At 40.2% G+C, this 20,932-nt stretch overlaps 2 protein-coding genes across 4 annotated transcripts; one reads left to right on the forward strand and one right to left on the reverse strand.

Moving 5' to 3' along the window:
* Positions 1 to 5,623: 5,623 nt before the first annotated feature.
* Positions 5,624 to 7,667, forward strand: LOC103998601 (calmodulin-binding protein 60 D). Of its 3 annotated transcripts, XM_018818015.2 has the most exons (7): positions 5,660 to 5,812; positions 5,910 to 5,949; positions 6,013 to 6,065; positions 6,182 to 6,678; positions 6,780 to 6,940; positions 7,007 to 7,154; positions 7,249 to 7,667. In XM_018818015.2, the coding sequence occupies exons 1-7, from the start codon at positions 5,721 to 5,723 to the stop codon at positions 7,425 to 7,427; spliced, it is 1,170 nt and encodes a 389-aa protein (XP_018673560.2). In that variant the 5' UTR covers positions 5,660 to 5,720; the 3' UTR covers positions 7,428 to 7,667. The 3 variants fall into 3 exon arrangements, with proteins under 3 accessions (XP_065025542.1, XP_065025541.1, XP_018673560.2); XM_065169470.1 differs by having other exon boundaries at positions 5,624 to 5,812; positions 6,780 to 7,154; positions 7,393 to 7,667; XM_065169469.1 differs by having other exon boundaries at positions 5,632 to 5,812; positions 6,780 to 7,154.
* A 380-nt stretch (positions 7,668 to 8,047) lies between these two features.
* LOC135650225 (LEAF RUST 10 DISEASE-RESISTANCE LOCUS RECEPTOR-LIKE PROTEIN KINASE-like 1.2) lies at positions 8,048 to 11,460 on the reverse strand. Its single transcript, XM_065169468.1, has 4 exons — positions 10,636 to 11,460; positions 9,681 to 9,722; positions 9,302 to 9,562; positions 8,048 to 9,228 (listed from the first exon to the last, which is right to left on the reverse strand). The coding sequence occupies exons 1-4, from the start codon at positions 11,426 to 11,428 to the stop codon at positions 8,297 to 8,299; spliced, it is 2,028 nt and encodes a 675-aa protein (XP_065025540.1). The 5' UTR covers positions 11,429 to 11,460; the 3' UTR covers positions 8,048 to 8,296.
* Positions 11,461 to 20,932: the final 9,472 nt, after the last annotated feature.

Here is a 20,932-nt window from a genome sequence, read left to right on the forward strand (position 1 = left end):
ATTGGGGTTTTGTACAGTAAAACATACAAAGCAGTACATGCGTTTGCGTTCGTGACTCACAAGTTTTGTCCACCAGAGGGAGAAAGTGGGAGAAGATATGGAGCTTTTCCGGGCCACCACCTTCACACACTGCTAATGCAGCTAAAGATGGATGTGTTGGCGTGATTGACGTTAAACTTTAGGGTTCTATGTGCGCCTTATTTTATTCTTGTTTTAGACGTAAACAATGTTTTCCATTAGATGCAGATCTCTTCGAATCGTACTAACTACGAGAAAAAAAAGAGATCTCCCATCAGAACTGGGGCTCACGTCCACTTCATGATAACAGCTCTCTAAATATGTTGCACATACAAAGGCCAGTCAAGGCTTCGCAATACCATTGTGCGGAAATCTTAATGGAAAGCTAACATCTTGAGGTCTCTTTCACTGGACATACATCTATTTTAATTATTTATATTAGCTTACATTTAGTTAGAGATATCATCAGTCACGGACCTAATTGATTTTTCATTCGTAAGGGATTAGTCTCTCTGAAATATCTTATAGTTCCTTAAAGACCTACAAAAGAAAAAATAGATTAAAAAAAATTTAATTCAAAATTTATAAATAGATATTTCAACAAGCATTCGATAGATAATATAAACTACAAATTGCATGATCATACGACAAATGATAGAGAAAAAGAACTAAGATAAAGACCATCTTAGATCGATAAGAATTTAAAGAGTCGAGTAATATATATTGGATTAGGCTCATAATTTAAATTTTCAGATGGAATCGATATCAGTGTATATATTAATTATGATGAATTTGACTCATTCATCATTAATTTCAACAAAAGTAATATATCAAATGAAAGAAAAAGTAAATTGAAAGAATTGGATGACATGTATTATATTTGACCCATAACATAATCATCCTAAACTTTTTGATTGAATTAATGACTTAGGCTCATCATTCATTTCAACGAACAAAGGTTTATTTGCGTTAAGGGCAAGCATTTACAACCCCAACATGTTCTTGTCATTACTGGCAGTCACAATTGTACCCCTGCATTTCTTTTCACAAAAAGAAATAAGTGGTGGTAGGCTTCCACAAAGCCTAATTTAACTCATTTGACAATGGAAGATTGTGCAAACATACTGATTGAAACTGAAGTTGGCAAGAAAAAATCCTGTTTTTTTTAGGTAGCATCGAAGAAGTAGTGGTTCTTTGATGAATGAAATGATAGAAGCAACAGTTCAGTGGAGGGAGACAATGGGTCAGTTAACACAAAAATTTATTGTACTGCAGTGGTCCTCTCATTCTGTATCCAATTCCAAGTTACAGACTTTCTATATGTCCCACACTTGCGATGGCCACAAATGTCCAAAATGCATCTGTTTGTCTTGAGACCATCATATCCAGGATGTCTTCCTTGTCTCTGAACAACCTCATTATGACATCAAATGAATCAACTATTTGGTGGCTCCCACTCTCATTAAGTTTGGAGACAGGTGAAGGTACTATGGATGGTCACTGCACTGCATAGTTTGGTGCTGCTGTGGACTTGCCAAAACCACTTTATGTCTATCTTGATCCACAACACTACTTGATTTAGAGCCAAGGGTACTCCTTCATCCCTTTAAGTCTGAGTTGGTCCCCTTGAGAGAAAGAAGTTGGAGTGACCATTTGTGATAGCAGTCAAGCTGCTGATCCACCAACCCTCCCATCCCTGAGATGCTCTAATGGTAGGCACAATCAACCTACTCCAATTCTCTATGTCGCAAGATATGGCCTCTTGGCTTTCCCATCTCTATCTCATTATTGTCCTAGCAAACATTAATATGATAATGGGAGATGCATGGAAGAGCTATTGGAAGGTATACTTGCATGAAACTGGAGGAACAACAGCACATGGCTCTTTCGCCTCAATACATGGAGCCAACTAGAATCCACTGTGGTGAGTGAGAATCCTAAATGAGTGTGGGGTCTTGTTCAAATTATTCTAACATAAACCAACAATTCTAGCTCCAAAAATTGGCTTGCAATCATCTATTACTCTCTTTGAAAAGAAGTTCCTTCATGAGTGTGCTATGTGGTCAAATGGCTTTTCTTGTTGAAGTGGCTTCCACCAACCAGTGTGAGATGGTGCACCAAGTCCTTCATCATATTCTTTGTTATCTTGTAGGCTAAAAGGATGTGAGATGGGAACATCCAAGATTGCCAGAATCAAGAGACAGGTCCACCAAGTTGTGCTGCCAAAGGAAAACATTTTGCCGGATCAGATGTTAATCAGGTTAAAAGGAAGAAGTGATATCATCCATAAGCTCCCCACACACCACCAATTCCATAGAGTCGGCAATCATTTCCATGTACACTGCAGCCACTTGCTTTTGAGTTAATAATTGAGCTAATATCTTCTTTTGGGGATACGTTCAAAGCATGTTCTAACAATCCAACCAATGCTGGTGGGACTTCTAATAATGGCCATGCCTTTTACATGACAAGGGATGGATAATGTAGGGTGGGTTTCTCTTAAATGTCATGTGAAGTGATTCCATGGGATGATCTGTTGGGTAAGGAGAGAAAAACTCGAAATAATAATAATAATAATAATAATAATAATAATAATAATAATAATAATAATAATAATAATAATAATAATAACTAATTTTGATAACTCTCATTTGTATCGATAGAGAAAACTAATTTTTTTATGTAAATTAAATTATAAAATCCTTATGTTATCGTTATCCTTACTCAAGTATAATCTTTTTATGCGTTTTATCACATAAATCTCAAAAAAAAAAAAAATTTATCTCTCTATAAATTTTAGAGAACATTCTCTCTAAATATCAAACCCAATAGCCCTCAAATTATTCCTCATATCGTCCTTCACAATAACTTCTCCTATTGAGCCCTTAGAGTTCGTCCTTCACAATAACTTCTCCTATTGAACTTCATTATATTCGTACGTCATTGAATCCTAAAATACTTATCAATCCTAATATGATGATTAAATAATTAATCGAAGACATGACATATATATAATATTCAATATATATATATATATATATTTTTGCTTTGGCTTTGGCTTTGTTTTGACCAAATCAAAAGATTGGTGACGGTTAAAATATAAAAGAAGAATCGGACGAGTGAATACATTAGAGAACTTTAAAAGCCATTCTACCATCCTTAATCTGAAGTGCTAACTCAGGAGAGAGGGGAATATGGGGCTGGCTAAATTTATGGGTGTTTGTGGAGGACATGGACATGGACATGGGCTGGCTTGGCACAACAATGTCTGTTTTGTACTTACTATCCACAATGCTATGCTGCAATAGAAATCAAATGATATATTTAATCCAAAAGTTTAGATCTTTTATAACGTTAGGCCAAATTCAGAACATACAAATCGACTTTTTCAAATCTGTTTTATTTTTCTTTCTATCTTTTTTTCTATTTTGTACACATAAGTATTTTTAATATCTTCTTCCTCTTATTCTCTAAAGAAGTTATCGTTGACTCATCAAGAATAATCCACATGACTAGTTATCTAATCATCGTGGTGAGACTCATCTTCAGGTTGTAACCCAATCGATATAGGATGAATAGTAGAGAGATTTTCTTTTTTTTTTCTTTTTTAAATAGGGAATTAGAGAGAGAAATCGATATAGGATGAATAGTAGAGAGATTTTCTTTTTTTTTTCTTTTTTAAATAGGGAATTAGAGAGAGAGAGAGAGAGAGAGAGAGAGAGAGAGAGAGACAATAACTTAAAAGATAATATTAAAAAATAGATAACTAATCATTCTTGTTCAAGGAGAATACTATCATGATAAGGGTCTTGCACCTCCACCTGCCTTGCATATTGACGATGGAATATTATTCTATAAAAAAAAACTCAATTCATTGATCTTCTCATTCATATATTATAATGTCTGAGATAGGCCCAAGTGAAAGAAAATATATATAATTATAATTATAATTATAATTATATCAAATCAAATATATGATTTGATCATCTCTTTGGAAAAGATAATACTCATAATTGATAAGCTTTCATTAGATCAATCTTTACAAATTCTTCAATCATAATATGTGTAATTTTCAATCAGAATTATTATTTAATTTTTTCATATTTTATTCCCTTTAACAGATCTCAAAGAAACTAAATTAGAATTATTCCAGATGTCATTATGTGGTAACTTATATATGTAAAATACCCCACAAAAATAAACAAAATTATTTAAGTGATAGACTATATTAGTCCTGCATCGTATGTATGTGCTAGCTAGTAAGTTGCCTCGAGTTCATGAAATATAAAATATGGGTCAACCTTAATGATGAAACATCTTAACTAAACCAAAAGTTATAATATCAAATTTGGTGTTAAAGAGTCACGGAGGGATTTATTTTTTGAAAGGAAAATATAAAAAGATTAAAGAAGGATTCTCCTTTAGGTAAGAAAGATAATTCTTCGGATGAAAGGCTTGTAACTTTAGAGACATTTCATCGAAAAATGTAATTTATGGCTTCGCATCACTCACACAAAAGTTCAAAAAAAAAAAAAAACCCAATTTGTCGATCTTCTCATTCATGCTTTACAATGTTTATTAAACCTTTTTTATAAAACAAGTACAAGAAGGAAAAAAAAAAGAAATATAAAAATAAAATTTTATAATTAATATCAAATCAAATATATGATTTGATCTTTCCTTTGAAAAATATATTATTCTCGATTGTAAAGCTTACTAGAGATTAATCTTTACAAAATCTTCAATCAAAATTATAATTTAATTTTTTCACCCTTGTTTTCCTTCTTTTTTTTTTTTCCTTTTTTAAACGTTATAATGTGACAACTTATAACGTATATAAAAAAAACCTCTAAATTAATTTAAATAAGTGATAGACTAAATTGGTCTCACATCATAAGGTGAAAAAACAACTCAATTCATTGATCTTCTCATTCTTGTATTATAATGTTTTCGCTTTTTTTCTTAGGCCCAAGTATAAGAAAGAAAGTAAAAATATAAAAATAAAACCTTATAAGAAAGAAAGTAAATAAAAATATATGATTTGTTCTTAAAGCCTCCATCCTCGTAGATATCAATATTCATTGAGTAAACTAAGAAATTATATTACAATTATTTTGAATGTCGTCATGGGATAACTTATATGCAAAATAAATTATAGGCTAATCAAATTTATTTAAGTAAATGATAGATTAGATTGGTCTCACGAAATCAATATTTTTTTTATAAATATAAATTTTGACTCATTAATACTAATATAATATTAAAAATGAAATAAAGTTTGAATCTAACTAGTCAAGGATTCAACACTGATTCAATCAAATTTAATTTGCAGATCAAACCCAATAAACATAACCCGAATCTTAAATCTTTCGATCCCAAAATCAACGGTTGCGTGTTTCGGGGACATTTATGGTTCCGCCGCGATCCCTTTCCATGGAAGGTGGGAATCATTCTATTGAGGTGGGTGGTGGTACGGTGGCTGACATTTTCGAGGCCATCAACTCGGTTCCCTAAAATTACCTCTCAGCTTCCCTCGACGACTTGACCCCCATCGCATCCTTCGATCCCCTTTCCAAACACGCTCCACGAACCCTCGTAAACTGTATAATATAATCCGCCCCTCCCCCTCCTCGCCATCGGGTATATATAACTTGCAGCTCCAGCTTCTGTGTCTACTCCCTCTTTCCTACTGAAGAAGGCCCATGGCTATCGGGAGGCTTCGTGGAGAGCTCGATCAGAACGACACAGACCTCACCGGTGTCAAGCGCATGAGATCGTTCCCTTCTTTCTCCTCGTAAGCAATCCTAACCTTCTCTACAATCCTTGTCTCGACCTGCTATAACTTGGATCTCTTGATGCTGATCTTGCTTGCTGCTCTGTGTGTTTGACAGCGCGTTCACGGAAGCTGTCGTCACCGTCCTTCGTAAAGTGGTACGATGAGCTACTCATTTTGTTGCCAGTGAACCCACTGATCCTTAATGTTTGATGTTGCAGGTGCATGAGGAGGTTCACAGTCGTGTACTTCCTTATGTGGCTTCACTGCAGAGGTATCACATATCCACAGATCCAATCACTTCCAGTGCTCAACTTATACTAATCATGCATGCATGCATGCACTTTGTGAGTCCTTTCCTAAAGCAAGGACTGATGCAATCGTTTCCAGGCCAAGCCAACTGCGTATTGGGGAGGTGGAGGCGTCATCGAACTGGCGACTCGTCTTCACGAGGCCAATATTACCCCAGATCTACACCAAAAGCAAGGTGGAAGACCAAGACAACAGGCCGCTCCAAGTCAAACTTGTAGACACCCGGACTGGAGAGAGCCCTGCTCTCTATCCTCGATCGGCTTTGAAGGTGGAAGTGGTGGTCCTCAATGGCGACTTTCCCTCACGGGACGACGACGACTGGACCGCCGAAGAGTTCAACAGGAACGTAGTGAAGCAACGGGAGGGAAGAGCGCAGCTGCTCGTGGGAGACCGCAAGGTTGCAGTATGTGAAGGCATGGCATCTTTCGAGGATCTCGAGTTCACAGATAACTCGAGTTGGGTACGAAGCGGAAGGTTTATATTTGGTGTAAGAGTTGCTCCCGGGAGCTATGAAGGACCGAGGATTAAGGAAGCAGTGACCAAACCTTTCAAGGTTTTAGACCGCCGAGGAGAATGTAAGCATTTCTTCTTCTTCTTCTTCTTCTTCTTCTTCTTCTTCTTCTTCTTCTTCTTGTGGTTGAGATACTGATGTGACGAACTAATAATCTCTTTACAGCGTATAAGAAGCACAACCCCCCACGGCCTCACGACGAGGTGTGGAGACTCAAAAAGATTGCCAAGGATGGAGTCTTCCACAGGAGTTTGAGAGATGCGAACGTGAGAACAGTGCGGGAATTCTTGAGGCTACTGAACAACGATCGGAACGCTCTCCGAGGAGTAAGCAACAGCTGTATCAATGAGATGTTCTCGAAGTCTGTGATATTAATCGTCTCCTTTTATCAGATTCTAAAAGGCATGACGGACAAGGCCTGGAAAGCAGCTGTAAGGCACGCAATGACCTGCAGCCATGGGGAAGACCAATTCCCTCCTTGTCAGGGGCATCAGCAGACGGAAACTGTCTCGTCCGGTGGACACTTTGCAATGCAACAAGGTAATTTAACTGATCTTTTATTCCTCATCGATCTATTCTCAATCTGATACCTCTTTCTCAACCACATTAATCACATTTCCTCTTGATCTTTTAGTTAATTCTGCGACACAAGGTTTGCCAACAACAACAAGATATCAAGAAGAAATAGTGATTCCTCCAAACAACGTGCAAACAGAGTCCAGTATGTTGATTGAAGACATTCAGTTTGACTTATATAATGGTTTAATATCTTTCACAGGATCTACCCAACTTGATGTGGACTACCCAACTTGATGTGGACAAACAAGATCAAGCAACAACATCTTTCACAGGATCTTAATTAGAAAGAATTGACCGAGCAAGAACATCAAGGTTTAAATCTTGCTCTTTAGATTCCTTTCAGTCTTGTATCAGATTTGCCTGTAAGATAGCAATTGTAATTCCACATGATGAAGATGTACGTATTATGATGGATCTATAACATAATTTAGGCTTCTGAGTTGAAAGCATGTAATAAAATTTATGTTTCGGAAAGGGATGTGAGTAAACGACTCGATCAAGAATGATGGACATGCAATTTCCCAAAGACGTCTAGTTTTAGCCTTCTGCTTGCAGTAAGACGACCCCTGTTTCAGTTTACACCAGATGTGCCGAAGAAGAACGATCTAAGAAAAAAGATTGGCAGTCTAAAACTAAAAATCCTATAATATACAACAAAAATTTTAATATGTGTTCATGAAATTTGCATTTATATTTGTAAAGATATGCAGAAAATTGCTCTGTTTAATTCTTGTTTTCTTATGGTTATCAATGAAGGCAACTATAAATAGACATTTCTTCTTCAAAGATGGTATACCATCTCTGCTAAATTCTGAGCCTCTCAAATGAAAAGCAACAGCTGATTCAAGCTATCATAAATTAAAGGTATGATAATTGAAGGAAATAGGAATCCATACAGGAAAGAGGCTGAATGTAAACAGCATGCTCGAAGAGTTGGATGCAAGTATGTAAGACAGGGGAACTCTATCTGCTCTGTACACTTCCTCAATCAAGCTCATTACTGAAACCTTTACACCAAAACATAATGGCTATATATGTTGGCAATCTGCATTCTGATTTCCATTTGGCGAATTGAAGAAAGAACAACATGATCTCCCTCTTATTTACTTGGTGTGTGATGTGGTAGAGCTGCTGTACCAATTTTCCATGACAGAATCAGGCGACAATGGTGCGGTATTCTTCGGCAGCTCTGCAGTATCTCCGTTCTCACCACCCTGTTGTGCCTTCTTCCCCACCTCGTACCCCTCGATCTCTATTGCTCTCAGCACCTCGAGGACCTCCTTCATGGTTGGCCTCATGACCCCGTCTGCTTGCAAACACCCGAACGCCACTTCTGCCACCATGGTGATCATCTTCCTCGTGGCCTCATCCGATTGACACCCCAGGCCGGCGTCCACCAGTTTCTCGAGCTCGCCATTCTGGATCCTGGTCATTGCCATGCTTGACAAGTTGATCTCGCTCGGGTCCCGAGTGATGTCAACGGCGTGTTTCGAGGATATGAGCTCCACCAACACAACCCCAAAGCTGTAAACGTCGCTCTTGTCGGTGAGCTGGTAGCACCGGTGGTACTGGGGGTCCAAGTACCCCGGCGTGCCCTGGGGAGCGGTGGAGATATGCGCGACGTCGGTAGAGAAGGGACGTGAGAGCCCGAAATCTGCGACCTTGACATGGAAGCTGCAATCAAGCAAGATGTTGCTGGTTTTGACATCTCGGTGTATGACCGGTGGGTTGACCGCGTGGAGGTAGGCAAGAGCATCGGCTGTCTCCATGGCGATCCTGAGACGCACCGGCCATGTGAGGATCCCTTCACTAGCCCGGTATCCATGGAGGTGATCCGCCAGAGTGCCATTCGACACAAACTCATACACCAGCAAGAGCTCCTGACTGTGGCGAGAGGTGCAGCCGTAGAGGTCAACGAGATTCTGATGACGGAGGCGTGATAGGATCTCTATCTCATTCATGAACTGCTCGAACCGCCTGTAATTGTTCTCGTACAACCGCTTGACTGCAACAGTACGCCCATCTTGAAGCTTACCTGAAGACAAGATGGCATCAGAGACACCACTGGTAGATTGTAATCCGGTTTGATACAGCTATTTCAGCAGTACCTTTATAGACGGTGCAAAAGCCTCCATCACCGAGTTCTTTGGAGGCATCGAAGCGGTCGGTAGCCTCCTGTAGTTCCGCGTATGAGAAGAGGTGAGTCTGGAAATGGGTACCGCTCATCTCGGGGTCCTTCAAGTATGGCTTGGAAGAGGCATTCCGGAAGAGGGATTTGGAGGATGGGGGGAACTGTTGCTTCTTCTTGTTCTTGTAGAACACAAACAAAGATAAAAGTAGAAGAAGGCTTCCGATTGCTGCAGAAATCCCTGTTGGCATGAAAATATTTCAACTACAAAATAATTGAAGAAAAATTTGCAGATATCAAGTAAATTAGTGGAATGTAAACTGTTTAAGGTGATGGAACAGGAGATGATTGCCACTTACCTATTATAATATGCTTACGACGAGCACCATTCGATGGATTACCTGACAATAATATTCCTGAGATCATTAAAAGTGACAAGGCAAATTTTGTAGAAAGTCTATGGACACATCCTTTTTCCTAAGCCACTCTATCAAGTCAAAATTTAAGACCTGAAACATTTTTGTTTAATAACTTGCCTACAAGAAATTGACAGAAAGCAGATTTTTTTTATTCTCTTTTTGGTCAAATGGCACAAAATCTTTTTACTCTGTTTTTCATCAACATTCTAAATTATCTTTGAACTGAATGGATTGCTTGAACTTGCTGCAGAAGCCATGGTTACACTTCAACTTTGTCTTCCCCTGATCAGAACATTTTGCTAGAGAAGAGAAGCAGATAATTGAGCAAGATTAACAAGAGGAATAAGTGCTGAGATTAGTATTAGGGATAAGAAAAGTTCAGTAGTAAAGACAACAGGAAAAAAAATGTCAGATTCTTATATGCTGTTTTGATGAGCAGGGAAGAAAACTCAGTGAGAGGGGAGTAGGAAAATATTACAGAGGATATTAGCAACTTGTCCTTCAATGTTCTTCGAATTCACAAGATCAAGAGAATTACTAGTCACATGAACACAAACTATATGATCTATAAATCAGAAAACTAGTCATATAAGGCATATGGCCTCCGAATTGACCAATCCCCATCCAAAATGTACTAGGCAATCAGATTAGGACAGACAAATGAAATCCAGGACTAAAACTCAGAGCAAGATAGATGACAAAGTGTGTCATGTTCAGAGACCTGAGATCTCTATCAACAAAACTATTCATGGCGAGACAAACAAATTCGAGCTTCAGGCGTCGATACGAAACACAAATTTAATGTGCTAAACTATGACAAAAAAAGAAAGCATCTTCAATCCACAAAACTCTTAATTTGGAATTATCATTGCTTGTTCTGAATTCAGATACTCACCACAGATAACCGGGTGGATTTGATCACGGCAGATGCACATGAACCTCCCCATCGTCTCATTGAAGCCGCATCTGCCACCACTCCGCTTGCATTCAGTGCAATCCGGCCAAATCCAGTTCAACAATAATCCGCTCCTCAAAAGTTGAGCATAGTTACCATTGTCCGACGCAAGATCTGCTATTACCGGCACGATAACAAGCGCACAGCCCGTGCCTTTCAAGTCTACCCTAGTGGAGTTGTACTGGCCGCCGTAGTAGGCCCAATTTTGACCACAAGATTTTCTTTGGTAATCCAGCTGATTGCTGGTGCAATTGACGAGGAAGAAAATATACTTGTTTGCAGAGTTGATGCTGAGAGGGTAGATACTGGAATCATTGGTGATATTACTGTAAGGAAAGGTGCAGGGATCATCAAAGGTTTCTGTAGCTGTGAGGCGGAACGACTGGTTATCATAGTAGATGTTTAAGAGGTAGAACTGATGATCCACTAATTCAAGAACGGGACTATAGCTCCCGTTCTTGCAGGTGACCTTGAAGGGAGGATAGCCGCAGTAGGTTGGTTGCTCCCCATCGAGCCAGAACGGGAAGCTAATGTTGAGGCCGTTCCCGCAGGCCTTGGGCTCACAGACCTTCATCGTCGGGGGTGGATCGGCCGAGGCTGGTCTCTTCCCCATCAACATCGACAGCAAAGCGAAGACGAAAATGGCGAATCGGTCGCGCTTCAGCAAGGTTTCCAAATCCATCCGAGTGAATGAGGAGGAGGAAGGCGAGGAGATGTGCGTCAGCCAAAACATGTTTGGTTTCTGGTGTGGTATCTGTGAGGAGGCGTTGACTCGAGACCGGAAAAGTATAAGCTTTTTATTTTTTTGTTGTGTGGAAAGGAGGGACTCTACTGTTCCACGTGTACGCTTCCCATTGGACTGACTCGACAAAGTCGGGCTTGCAGGTGCACTGTGGACGCTGCGTTGGAGAGCGCGGCGTCCAAATTCCAGGCGGCTTGATGGTCGTACAAAAGACCAACTCGCAGTTTCCAACGTGAAGAATACAACGGCATCTCCGGTTCAACTAAGGCGCCCGGCCCCAACCCAACCCGACCATCGGTCCAGATTCAATGGCGGATCGCAGTTGAAACGTCAAATCCGCAATAAAACGTGATAGAATAGGATCACGTCGTGAAGCCGTATTGCGATTGGTTACACACTTGACCTTAGTTGTTCCAACTGCGTGCAACACAAGCAACCTGACCGGCTGACCTGACACAGCCCAATGCTACGTCAGCTCCGTCCTCGATTAAATGAGGCGTGCTTTGCTTTAGCAGATTTAGTGTGACATCGCTCCCAACGACGACACAAGGTTATACTGCACGTGCAAAAGAAGACGGATAAATTTTGATAGCATGTCCTTTGACGACAGTTCACCGTCACGACAACATCGATACGGAGCTTCAAGACTGATGTGGTGAATCATGATGTGACCATCCTTCCTACTATACAAGATTGTGCAAAAAGTATCGCATGATCATGTATCGGGTATGAAATCATCTTGGGATGATATCGACTCTAGTCAGGAAAGTTCTAATTGAAATAAACATTCATGTAAAATATATGTAAGTCGACCCCTATTAAAAAAATAAAAAGATCGGCTAAAATTAGGAAATTATTTCTTAGAGAAGAATTATGAATTATAAAGGAATAAGAGTCTCGAGTACGAGTCATATTAGAAGTTGGTTAGAAGTAAGAGTCTTGAGTAGGAGTCCTATTATGAGTTAGGGTTTAGAAGCCCTATAAATAGCCATATATTCCTCCTCTTTTGATAAACAATAGATGAATCTTTTCTAAAACATTTAAGTAGTAACTTGGAGGGAGGAACTCTTATAGAGTTCTAAGGAAATCGATATCCTAAAGAGATCAACCCCAAGTTTAGAATCTGCAAGGGTTCTATCACCTGGTATTAGAGTAACGTTCTTAATGTCTCGTTGCCCTTCCACAGCCATCCACCAACCCTCCGTAACCGCCCAAAGCAATTCCCATAATTGCTTAAAAGATTGTTGCCAAATTTTGTCATCATCTCCACCACCACGGTTTATCCTTTGATCTCCCCGTAAATTACAATACGTTTTGGTTTCCTACCTTACTACTACTACAATTTAGTTATCCTTATTCAAAAATTAAAAAAAATTATTCTTATATTGCTGCATAAACTTTTTGTCGTAAAATTTTTATCTCTATGACGAAATATACATTACAAAATTCTAACAACATAGCACAGTCTGTTTGATCTTGCTACAGTATTTTTTCTGTCCAAATTTCTACAAATTTTTTATGATAGCTTTGACACTTCCTAACAGCGGATTTCCTTTTGGTTTCATCGAAAAATTCTCAATATAAACCATTGATCTTTTATGTCCAATCTACTATACTTGAAAATCTGTGCTGCAGAAAATTACAATCGTATATTGTTGCCTTAACCAATCTATTTACAATCTTTTTTTAAACAAAATTTCTTATACACTTCATATATCATCTTGGCTTCTATTAAGATTGATCTATTGAGGAATTCATCTCTAAAAACGTTCTTGTTTTGCTATAAATTTTCGTCGCAAACCGCTAAAATTTTTCGACGAGAATTCTGCTATCACAACTTACACCAATTTCCTTGCTATTATACTGTCGAAATTTTCTTGATTAAATTGGTCATCCTTGATTTTACTATCAAATTCTCTCTTCAAATCTCTTAGTTTTTGCTAAAAATTTCATCGAGAAATGGATGTTTCTTCGATGACAATTTTGCTCTTACAAGACAACATATACCTATAGTAACTTCCACTGATTTATATCAAACTTTTGCTGCCATCTACCATAGATCTAAAACTTTTTTCCCTAACCTTCATCTACTACCATCACAGCCCTAAAACTCCACTAAACCATACCCTCAAACGATACCTAAAATAGTCACAAAACAAGCCTAAACCACAGCCTATATCCACCAATCCACCAACTATTTCAACAATCACTTCTCTCAAGCTATACATACCTTTAACCCGACAATAAAAGAGAGATCTTAACATCACAGATTTAGAGGCATATACTATGACATCTGAGGAGGCAATCAATACTAAATTTGAAGCCTTTGAGGCGCAAATGGAAGATAAGATTCAAACGCTTTTTACCGAACTCAGATTGGGCCGACTACCAAGCTTGAAGAAATCACATCAAAGAGAGAACTCTACCCAATTGCACCAAGCCTGAAGAGATGACTTCCAAGGGAGGGGAGGCTCCATGACTAATCTCAACTATCGACGCATGAGGGTGGACTTCCCTAGATGGGAAGAAGGAGACCTGATTGGTTGGATCTCACGCGTGGAGCGATATTTTCGATACCACAAAACCACGAACGCATCTATGGTGAAAATTATGGCTATACATCTTGAAGGGGATGTCATACAGTGGTTTGACTGGTTTGAACACACTCATAGAGTCCTCTTATGGTGATAATTCAAAGAATGACTGCTGATCCACTTCGGGTCAACCGATTACGAGAACATTGACGGACAACTAGCAAAGATCCGATAAACCTCCACCATTCAAGAGTACTAAACTAGGTTTGAAAGATTATCTAATCAAACTCATGATTGGTTTGAAAAATAGCTATTGGGGATCTTTATTGAGGGCTTGAAGCTGGAGATCCGGGGAGAAGTTAAAGCGCGACAACCGTACACACTTATGGCAGCTATCTCTTTCGCATGATTTCAAGAGGACCGATTGAACCATAAAGCTCGAAGGACTAGGGTCGCTCCTCAACAAGCAATACTGAAGCCCTTAGTCCCCCCTACTGTCAACCAAGTCTTTGCACCAAAAAGGTTGACAAGAGAAGAGCTTCAGGAGCGATATGCGAAGGGGTTATGTTGGCACTACGATGAGCCGTAGAGCCACGAGCATTGCTATAGAAAAGGAAGACTTCTTATGATTGAACCAGTAGAAGAAGAGATCATTGAACATCTAGAAGAGAGCTTTGAACATTAAGAAGAAGATATGGAAGAAGAGCCATAACCAACCGACGTTACAGTACACGCACTAGCCGGCTACTCAAAACCGCAAACAATGAAAGTTAGAGGCCTTCTCAAACAACAACCGATCACTGTTCTCATCGACACGGGTAGCACTAATAACTTCCTAAACAGTAAGGTTGCTGCTCGGATAGCGCTCTACATTGAAGGTTGCAGCAAGTTCTACGTAAAGGTCACCGATGGAAGAATCCTAAAGTGCGATCAAAGATGTCCGTAGGTGAAACTATTACTGCAAGACCAAGAAATTATTACCAACTTCTTCGTCCTACCAATTGATGACTATGAGGCCATGCTTGGCATAGAATGGCTAACGATGCTAGGTGATATATCTTGGAACTACTCCAAATTAATTATGAAATTCTACTGCAAAGGCAAACATATCATCTTACGCGGAAAGCACGAAAGCAACGTAACCACCGTTTTAACCCAACGAATAGAGAATGTTTTACACAAGGTAAATGGTGGCTTTTTAATGTATCTCTAGCAGTAACCAGAGGAGAAGAAAATAGAAATTGAAGATCAAAATATCACCCAATTGCTTGTTGAATTTATTGACATTTTTGCTGAGTCACGTAGTCTTCCTCCTACTCGGCAACATGACCATCGGATTCCAATCCTTTTGGGCAAGCCACCAGCGAACATTGGCCGTACTAATATTCTCACCTTTAGAAGGATGAAATTGAAAAGATCGTAAAGGAGATGCTTGAAATAGGGGTGGTTCGGCCAAGTTGTAGCCCCTATTCCTCACTAGTGCTACTTGTATATAAGAAGGACGAAACTTGGCAAATATACATCGACTATCGAGCTTTAAATGGCATCCCCATCAAGGACAAATACCCTATTCCAGTAGTAGATGAATTGCTAGATGAAAGGGAGTACGAATATTCACAAAGCTGGACATTCGATCCAAGTATCATCAAATACAAGTGTGCGAAGAAGACATAACGAAAATCACCTTTCAAACACACAACGACCACTATGAATTTTTTGATTTCTTTAATAGAAGGTAGAATATCTTAGGCATATCATATCAAAGGAAGGTGTGGTGATAGTGCTAGTCATAGGTGCCCAGCAAGCCAATCACGTGAGTGATGGTACGTGTGACTTGATACAGAATCTTTTTGCTTATTATATTTTGGCGTATATCACTTTATAACTATTGCATATGTCCATATATATATTGTGATGTCCTTGGATTTGTGCAATGGGAATCAGATCGTGATGAGATTACGATAATGAGATCGATTCACCTTTAAACACATATCCTAAATAATCCCGGTCATAGGTTACTCGAGAGGGACATCGTGATAACCGGATAGACTGGTGTGCTGTATACCCGTCCATATGATGGATGCAACTGGTCTCATAGCTGCTCGTGTAGAGACACTAGGGATACAGTACAGGTGCTCATTGAAGAATGAGTTCACTGATTGATCCACTTACGGAATGCTAGATGGTTGATGATGCCTTATTGTCAGACAGCGATTCCGTAGTCCTAGTGGTGTATTTGGTCCTTAGACTTGAGAAACCAAGGATGTCCTGTATGAGTGCTCCACTCTTTGATACCAGACTTATAGGTTTGGCTGTCCCAGATCTAGTATAGCTGGTCATTGGGAGTGGTAGTCGACCTTACGAGGGCTATTGAGTGTCGATAGAAGATCATCCACTCTCGGCGTCATGAGAGGAATATCCCATGTGTTCTTGCTCAGACAAATCCCTGGCCAGGGTCATTCGGGTTGAGAGAGAAAGAGTTCTCCGGGAGAATCCGATTAGAGCGAGACTCGAGTAGAAACCGTATGGGTCTGACAGCACCATGCTCGATATACGGTCTCTAGGATATTAGATGGATGAGGGACTATAGGTACACGGTAACTGAGGATAGACAGGTCCAATGGATTGGATTCCCTTGTATCGTCTAGGGACTACGGCGTAGTGGCCTAGTACGTCCGTAGTCGATGAGTCAAGTGAATTATTACAGAAATAATAATTCACTGAGTTAGAAAAAGTTCTGACGGGTATGACTCACGGCCAGCTCGATTTTGGGCCTCGAGGGTCACAGCACCGCCTGCGGGCGTTGCCCCGCCGGTAGAACCGCCCGCGGGGGCGCTCACCTGCAGCGGTAGCGCCGCCAGCGGGCGTGTCGCTTGCAAGCAAGGGCAGCGCCTCGCCCCGCCGCACAGGCCGCCGCCAGCAGGGTGGCGGCGGCGGCAGCAGTAAGAGGGAATTAGGGTTTTGGGCAAAAAGATAGTTTTACCCATGTGAATTTGAGAAATTTCAGTTTCTATCTTTTATCTAAATTACGAAAATACCCTTAGGAATTGAGAAATTCCCTACATGTCCCTAATTTCAGAAAATATTAATTAATTAAAAAGTTTAGTTGATTATTATTTTTATTATTATCTAGTAGTCCTACATGATGATGATTATTTATACATGTGATGTATGATGTGTGGACGGATGATCATGGACCGTATGATGTGTGTACTTGTGATTATTATTATTGAGGTCTGCGAGCCTTCATTATATTTCTCGTTTATTGTCGGGCCTGCGTGCCTATGATTAAGTTGTAATCACATGAGGAGGCGCAGCGGGAGCATAGATGCGATAGCGGGACCCACGAGACGGACGATCGTGATGCATGAAGATGCATCAAGATATCGACGGAACTGACAAGGACGAGATGGACGATCACAGGGCATGGAGATGCATCGTTGCACACATAGATCTTGATGTGAGTGATTAGACCTACTGGCTCGGGCCTAATCACATTAGGTTGTGGTCCATGATCATCTGGTGTAATTGATTATACACATACTAGATAAGTATATATATTTGCATGCGATGTAGATATATATTAAATATGTATATGTGTGACATGTCATATTAGGAGACCAAATCTTAGAAACATCTCTCGATAATATTAAGTAGGTAAACGTGAGGCAATTAGATTGACCCACGTGGCCTTCCATCATTATAAGTAGGAATCGATTCCCGGTGTAGGTTGAGTTGGTCGAATCCCTCGAGACTCACCTATATCGCGATTCGCTATCTTGCTTACGACATAGAGATGTCACCGGTGACCTGAGGGCATGGTATACTTGGTCGAGTCCCTCGAGGGTATATCATCAAATCAGACTCATCTTGTAACGAAGGTGTTGACTTAATCGAGCATCATGGTTGATCGAGTCCCTCGAGACCATGGTGATTCGGAGGCCGAACAGGATGGGAATCACAAGGAGTTGTGATCGGCAAGAGTTGCCTACCTTTTAGGCTTAGTGTGATTGGTCGAGTCTCTCGAGGTTACACTAAGACGCTGATTGGATCCTGATCCCCACTAGAAGTCTGCCGGAGACTTCCGTTTCACATGCTAAGGGTGTCGCGTGACTCGTTAGTAAAATAGTGGGAGCATATTAAGATAGAAGTCCATATCTTGATAGTTTATTTCTTACAAAATCTGCATGTTATTCATTTCTGCTGCATCTTTATTTTCAGAAAATGTCGCTTTTAAATTCCTTACGTGGCATACTTGATGTCAATCGCCTTATTGGTCCAAATTATACGAATTGGCTCCGTAACTTGAGAATTGTTCTCACAGCGGAGAAAATCGTGTACGTCCTTGATACAGTGATGCCTACGCCCGAAGAAGGGGCAAGCGAGGATGAGATCGCTCGCTACGTGAAGTACATTGATGACTCCACTCTTGCTCAGTGCTATATATTGGGCTCTATGACTCTTGAGTTACAGAGACAACATGAAAAGATGGATACCAGATCCATTCTCCTACATGTCCGTAAATTATTTGAGGAACAGGGAAGGACTCAGCGATATGAGATATCTAAGAGCCTCTTCCGCGCTTGGATGACTGAGGGGACACTGGTTCAGAACCATGTCCTAAAGATGATTGAGTGGATAGAGAAACTCACAGGTCTAGGAATGGTCCTAGAGGATAACTTGTGTGTGGACATTGTGCTTCAGTCCCTACCAGATTCCTTTTCACAGTTCATAATGAATTTTAATATGAACAAGCTTGAGGTGACTCTCCTAGAGCTCCTCAATATGTTGAGGGAGGCAGAGAGTACTATTAAGAAAGAGAAGCCAGTTCTCTACACTGGTGAGACCAGAAAGAAAATGAAAGCAGAAAGCTCCCTTAAGAAGGGAAAGGGCAAGGGCAGACCAGGTAAAGCAAAGGTTGCTAAGAAAGACCCAGTAAAGGACAAAGGCTAATGCTTCCACTGTGGTAAAGATGGGTACTGGAAGAGGAACTACAAAGAGTACCTTGCAGAAAGGGCGAAACAAAAGCTTGATGAAGCTTCAGGTACATTCATGATCAGTCTCCATTTGTCAGACTCTTATGATAACACATGGGTGTTGGATACTGATAGTGCTTATCATATATGCAATTCGTTGTAGGTTCTGGCAAGGCCTAGGAGATTAGAGAGAGGCGAGATGGACCTCAAGATGGGTAATGGAGCAAAAGTTACTGTAGTAGCTGTTGGCGAGGTCACCCTACATCTGCCTAGTGGAGCTTTTATTGCATTAGATGCATGTTATTTTGTTCCTTCTATTATCAAAAACATTATCTCCATTTCATGTTTAACAGTTAGTGGATATAAATTTGTTTTTAAATTTGTTTTTGAGAACAATGGTTGTTCGATATTATTAGATGATAAGATCATCACGAAAGGAATATTGCATAAATGTTTGTTTATGCAAGACACTACTCCACATATCATGAATGTAAGTGTCTAAGAGGAAATGAGATGAGGTGAACAGTGCATATCTATGACATTATAGGCTAGGTCATATCCATGAGAGACTGATTCAAAAGTTACTAAATGATGGATATTTAGATCCATTCGACTATGTGTCATATACAACTTGCGAGTCTTGCCTTCGTGGAAAACTGACCAACTCTCTATTTAGTGGAACTGGAGAGAGAGCCACTGAGTTGTTGGAACTCATACATAGTGATGTATGTGGACCCATGTCAACTCATGCCATTGGTGGTTACTCCTACTTCATTACCTTTACTGATGATTTCTCAAGGTATGGATATGTGTATTTAATGAAGTACAAGTCCGAGGCCTTTGAGAAATTCAGAGAGTATAAGAATGAGGTGGAGAACCAGACTGGAAAGAGTATCAAAACTCTTCGATCAGATCGAGGAGGTGAGTACTTAAGTACATAGTTTACTCAGTTCCTCAAATACCATGGGATATTATCCCAATGGATACCTCCTTACACACCTCAGCTCAATGGTGTCTCTGAAAGGAGAAATCGTACGTTATTAGATATGGTACGGTCCATGATGAGTTTCGCTGACCTACCCATCTCATTCTGGGGATATGCCCTAGAAACCGCAGCTTACCTTATGAACAGAGTTCCAACTAAGTCGGTAGTGTCTACACAGATATGGAAAGGGAAGAAGCCTGATCTTAAGGTTGTTAAGATTTGGGGCTGCCCTGCCCATGTTAAAAGACACAACCCCGATAAGTTAGAATCAAGGACAGAGCGATGCAAATTTGTGGGATACCCCAAGGAAACTTGTGAGTATTATTTCTATCATCTCGAGGACCAAAAGGTCTTTGTAGCTAAGAGAGCAGTGTTCCTTGAGAAGGAACACATTCTTGACGGAGACAGTGGGAGAATGATAGAATTGAGCGAGGTTGGAGAACCAAGCTCAAGCACCACTCTATAGCCCGAGTCTGTTTAGGTACCTAATACACAAGTATCAATTTTACGCAGGTCTGATAGAGTATCCCATCCTTCTGAAGGATATGTGGGACATATTAGGGGAGAGGATGTTGAGGATATTGATCCTCAGACCTACGAGGAGGGTATTATGAGTATAGACTCCGGGAAGTGGCAAGAAGCCATGAATTCTGAGATGGATTCTATGTACTCCAATAAGGTTTGGAACCTAGTTGATGCGCCCGAACGTATTATACCCATCGGTTGCAAGTGGATCTTTAAGAAAAAGATCGGAGTAGATGGAAAGGTAGAGACCTATAAAGCAAGGCTAGTGGCTAAGGGGTATCGTCAAAGGCAAGGTGTTGACTACGACGAAACCTTCTCACCTGTAGCAATGCTAAAATCCATCAGAATTCTATTGGCTATTGTAGCACATTATGATTATGAGATCTGGCAAATGGATGTGAAAACCGCATTCCTCAATGGGAACCTCGAGGAGGAGGTGTATATGATGCAACCTGAGGGATTCGTGTCCAAGAAC

The sequence above is a fragment of the Musa acuminata genome, chromosome BXJ3-9, assembly GCF_036884655.1.
Source record: "Musa acuminata AAA Group cultivar baxijiao chromosome BXJ3-9, Cavendish_Baxijiao_AAA, whole genome shotgun sequence".
NCBI classification, from domain to species: Eukaryota; Viridiplantae; Streptophyta; class Magnoliopsida; order Zingiberales; family Musaceae; genus Musa; species Musa acuminata.

Bases quoted from the DNA above. Each gene is read 5' to 3' on its own strand.
- LOC103998601 (XM_065169469.1), top strand. From the start codon at position 5,721: ATGGCTATCGGGAGGCTTCGTGGAGAGCTCGATCAGAACGACACAGAC. The intron at 5,813-5,909 runs GTAAGCAATCCT...TGTGTTTGACAG, and splicing joins TCGTTCCCTTCTTTCTCCTC to CGCGTTCACGGAAGCTGTCG. The intron at 6,679-6,779 runs GTAAGCATTTCT...ATCTCTTTACAG, and splicing joins TTTAGACCGCCGAGGAGAAT to CGTATAAGAAGCACAACCCC.
- LOC135650225 (XM_065169468.1), bottom strand. From the start codon at position 11,428: ATGTTTTGGCTGACGCACATCTCCTCGCCTTCCTCCTCCTCATTCACT. The intron at 9,563-9,680 runs GTAAGTGGCAAT...TCATGCCAACAG, and splicing joins TCGTAAGCATATTATAATAG to GGATTTCTGCAGCAATCGGA. The intron at 9,229-9,301 runs GTACTGCTGAAA...TCTTGTCTTCAG, and splicing joins CTTTTGCACCGTCTATAAAG to GTAAGCTTCAAGATGGGCGT.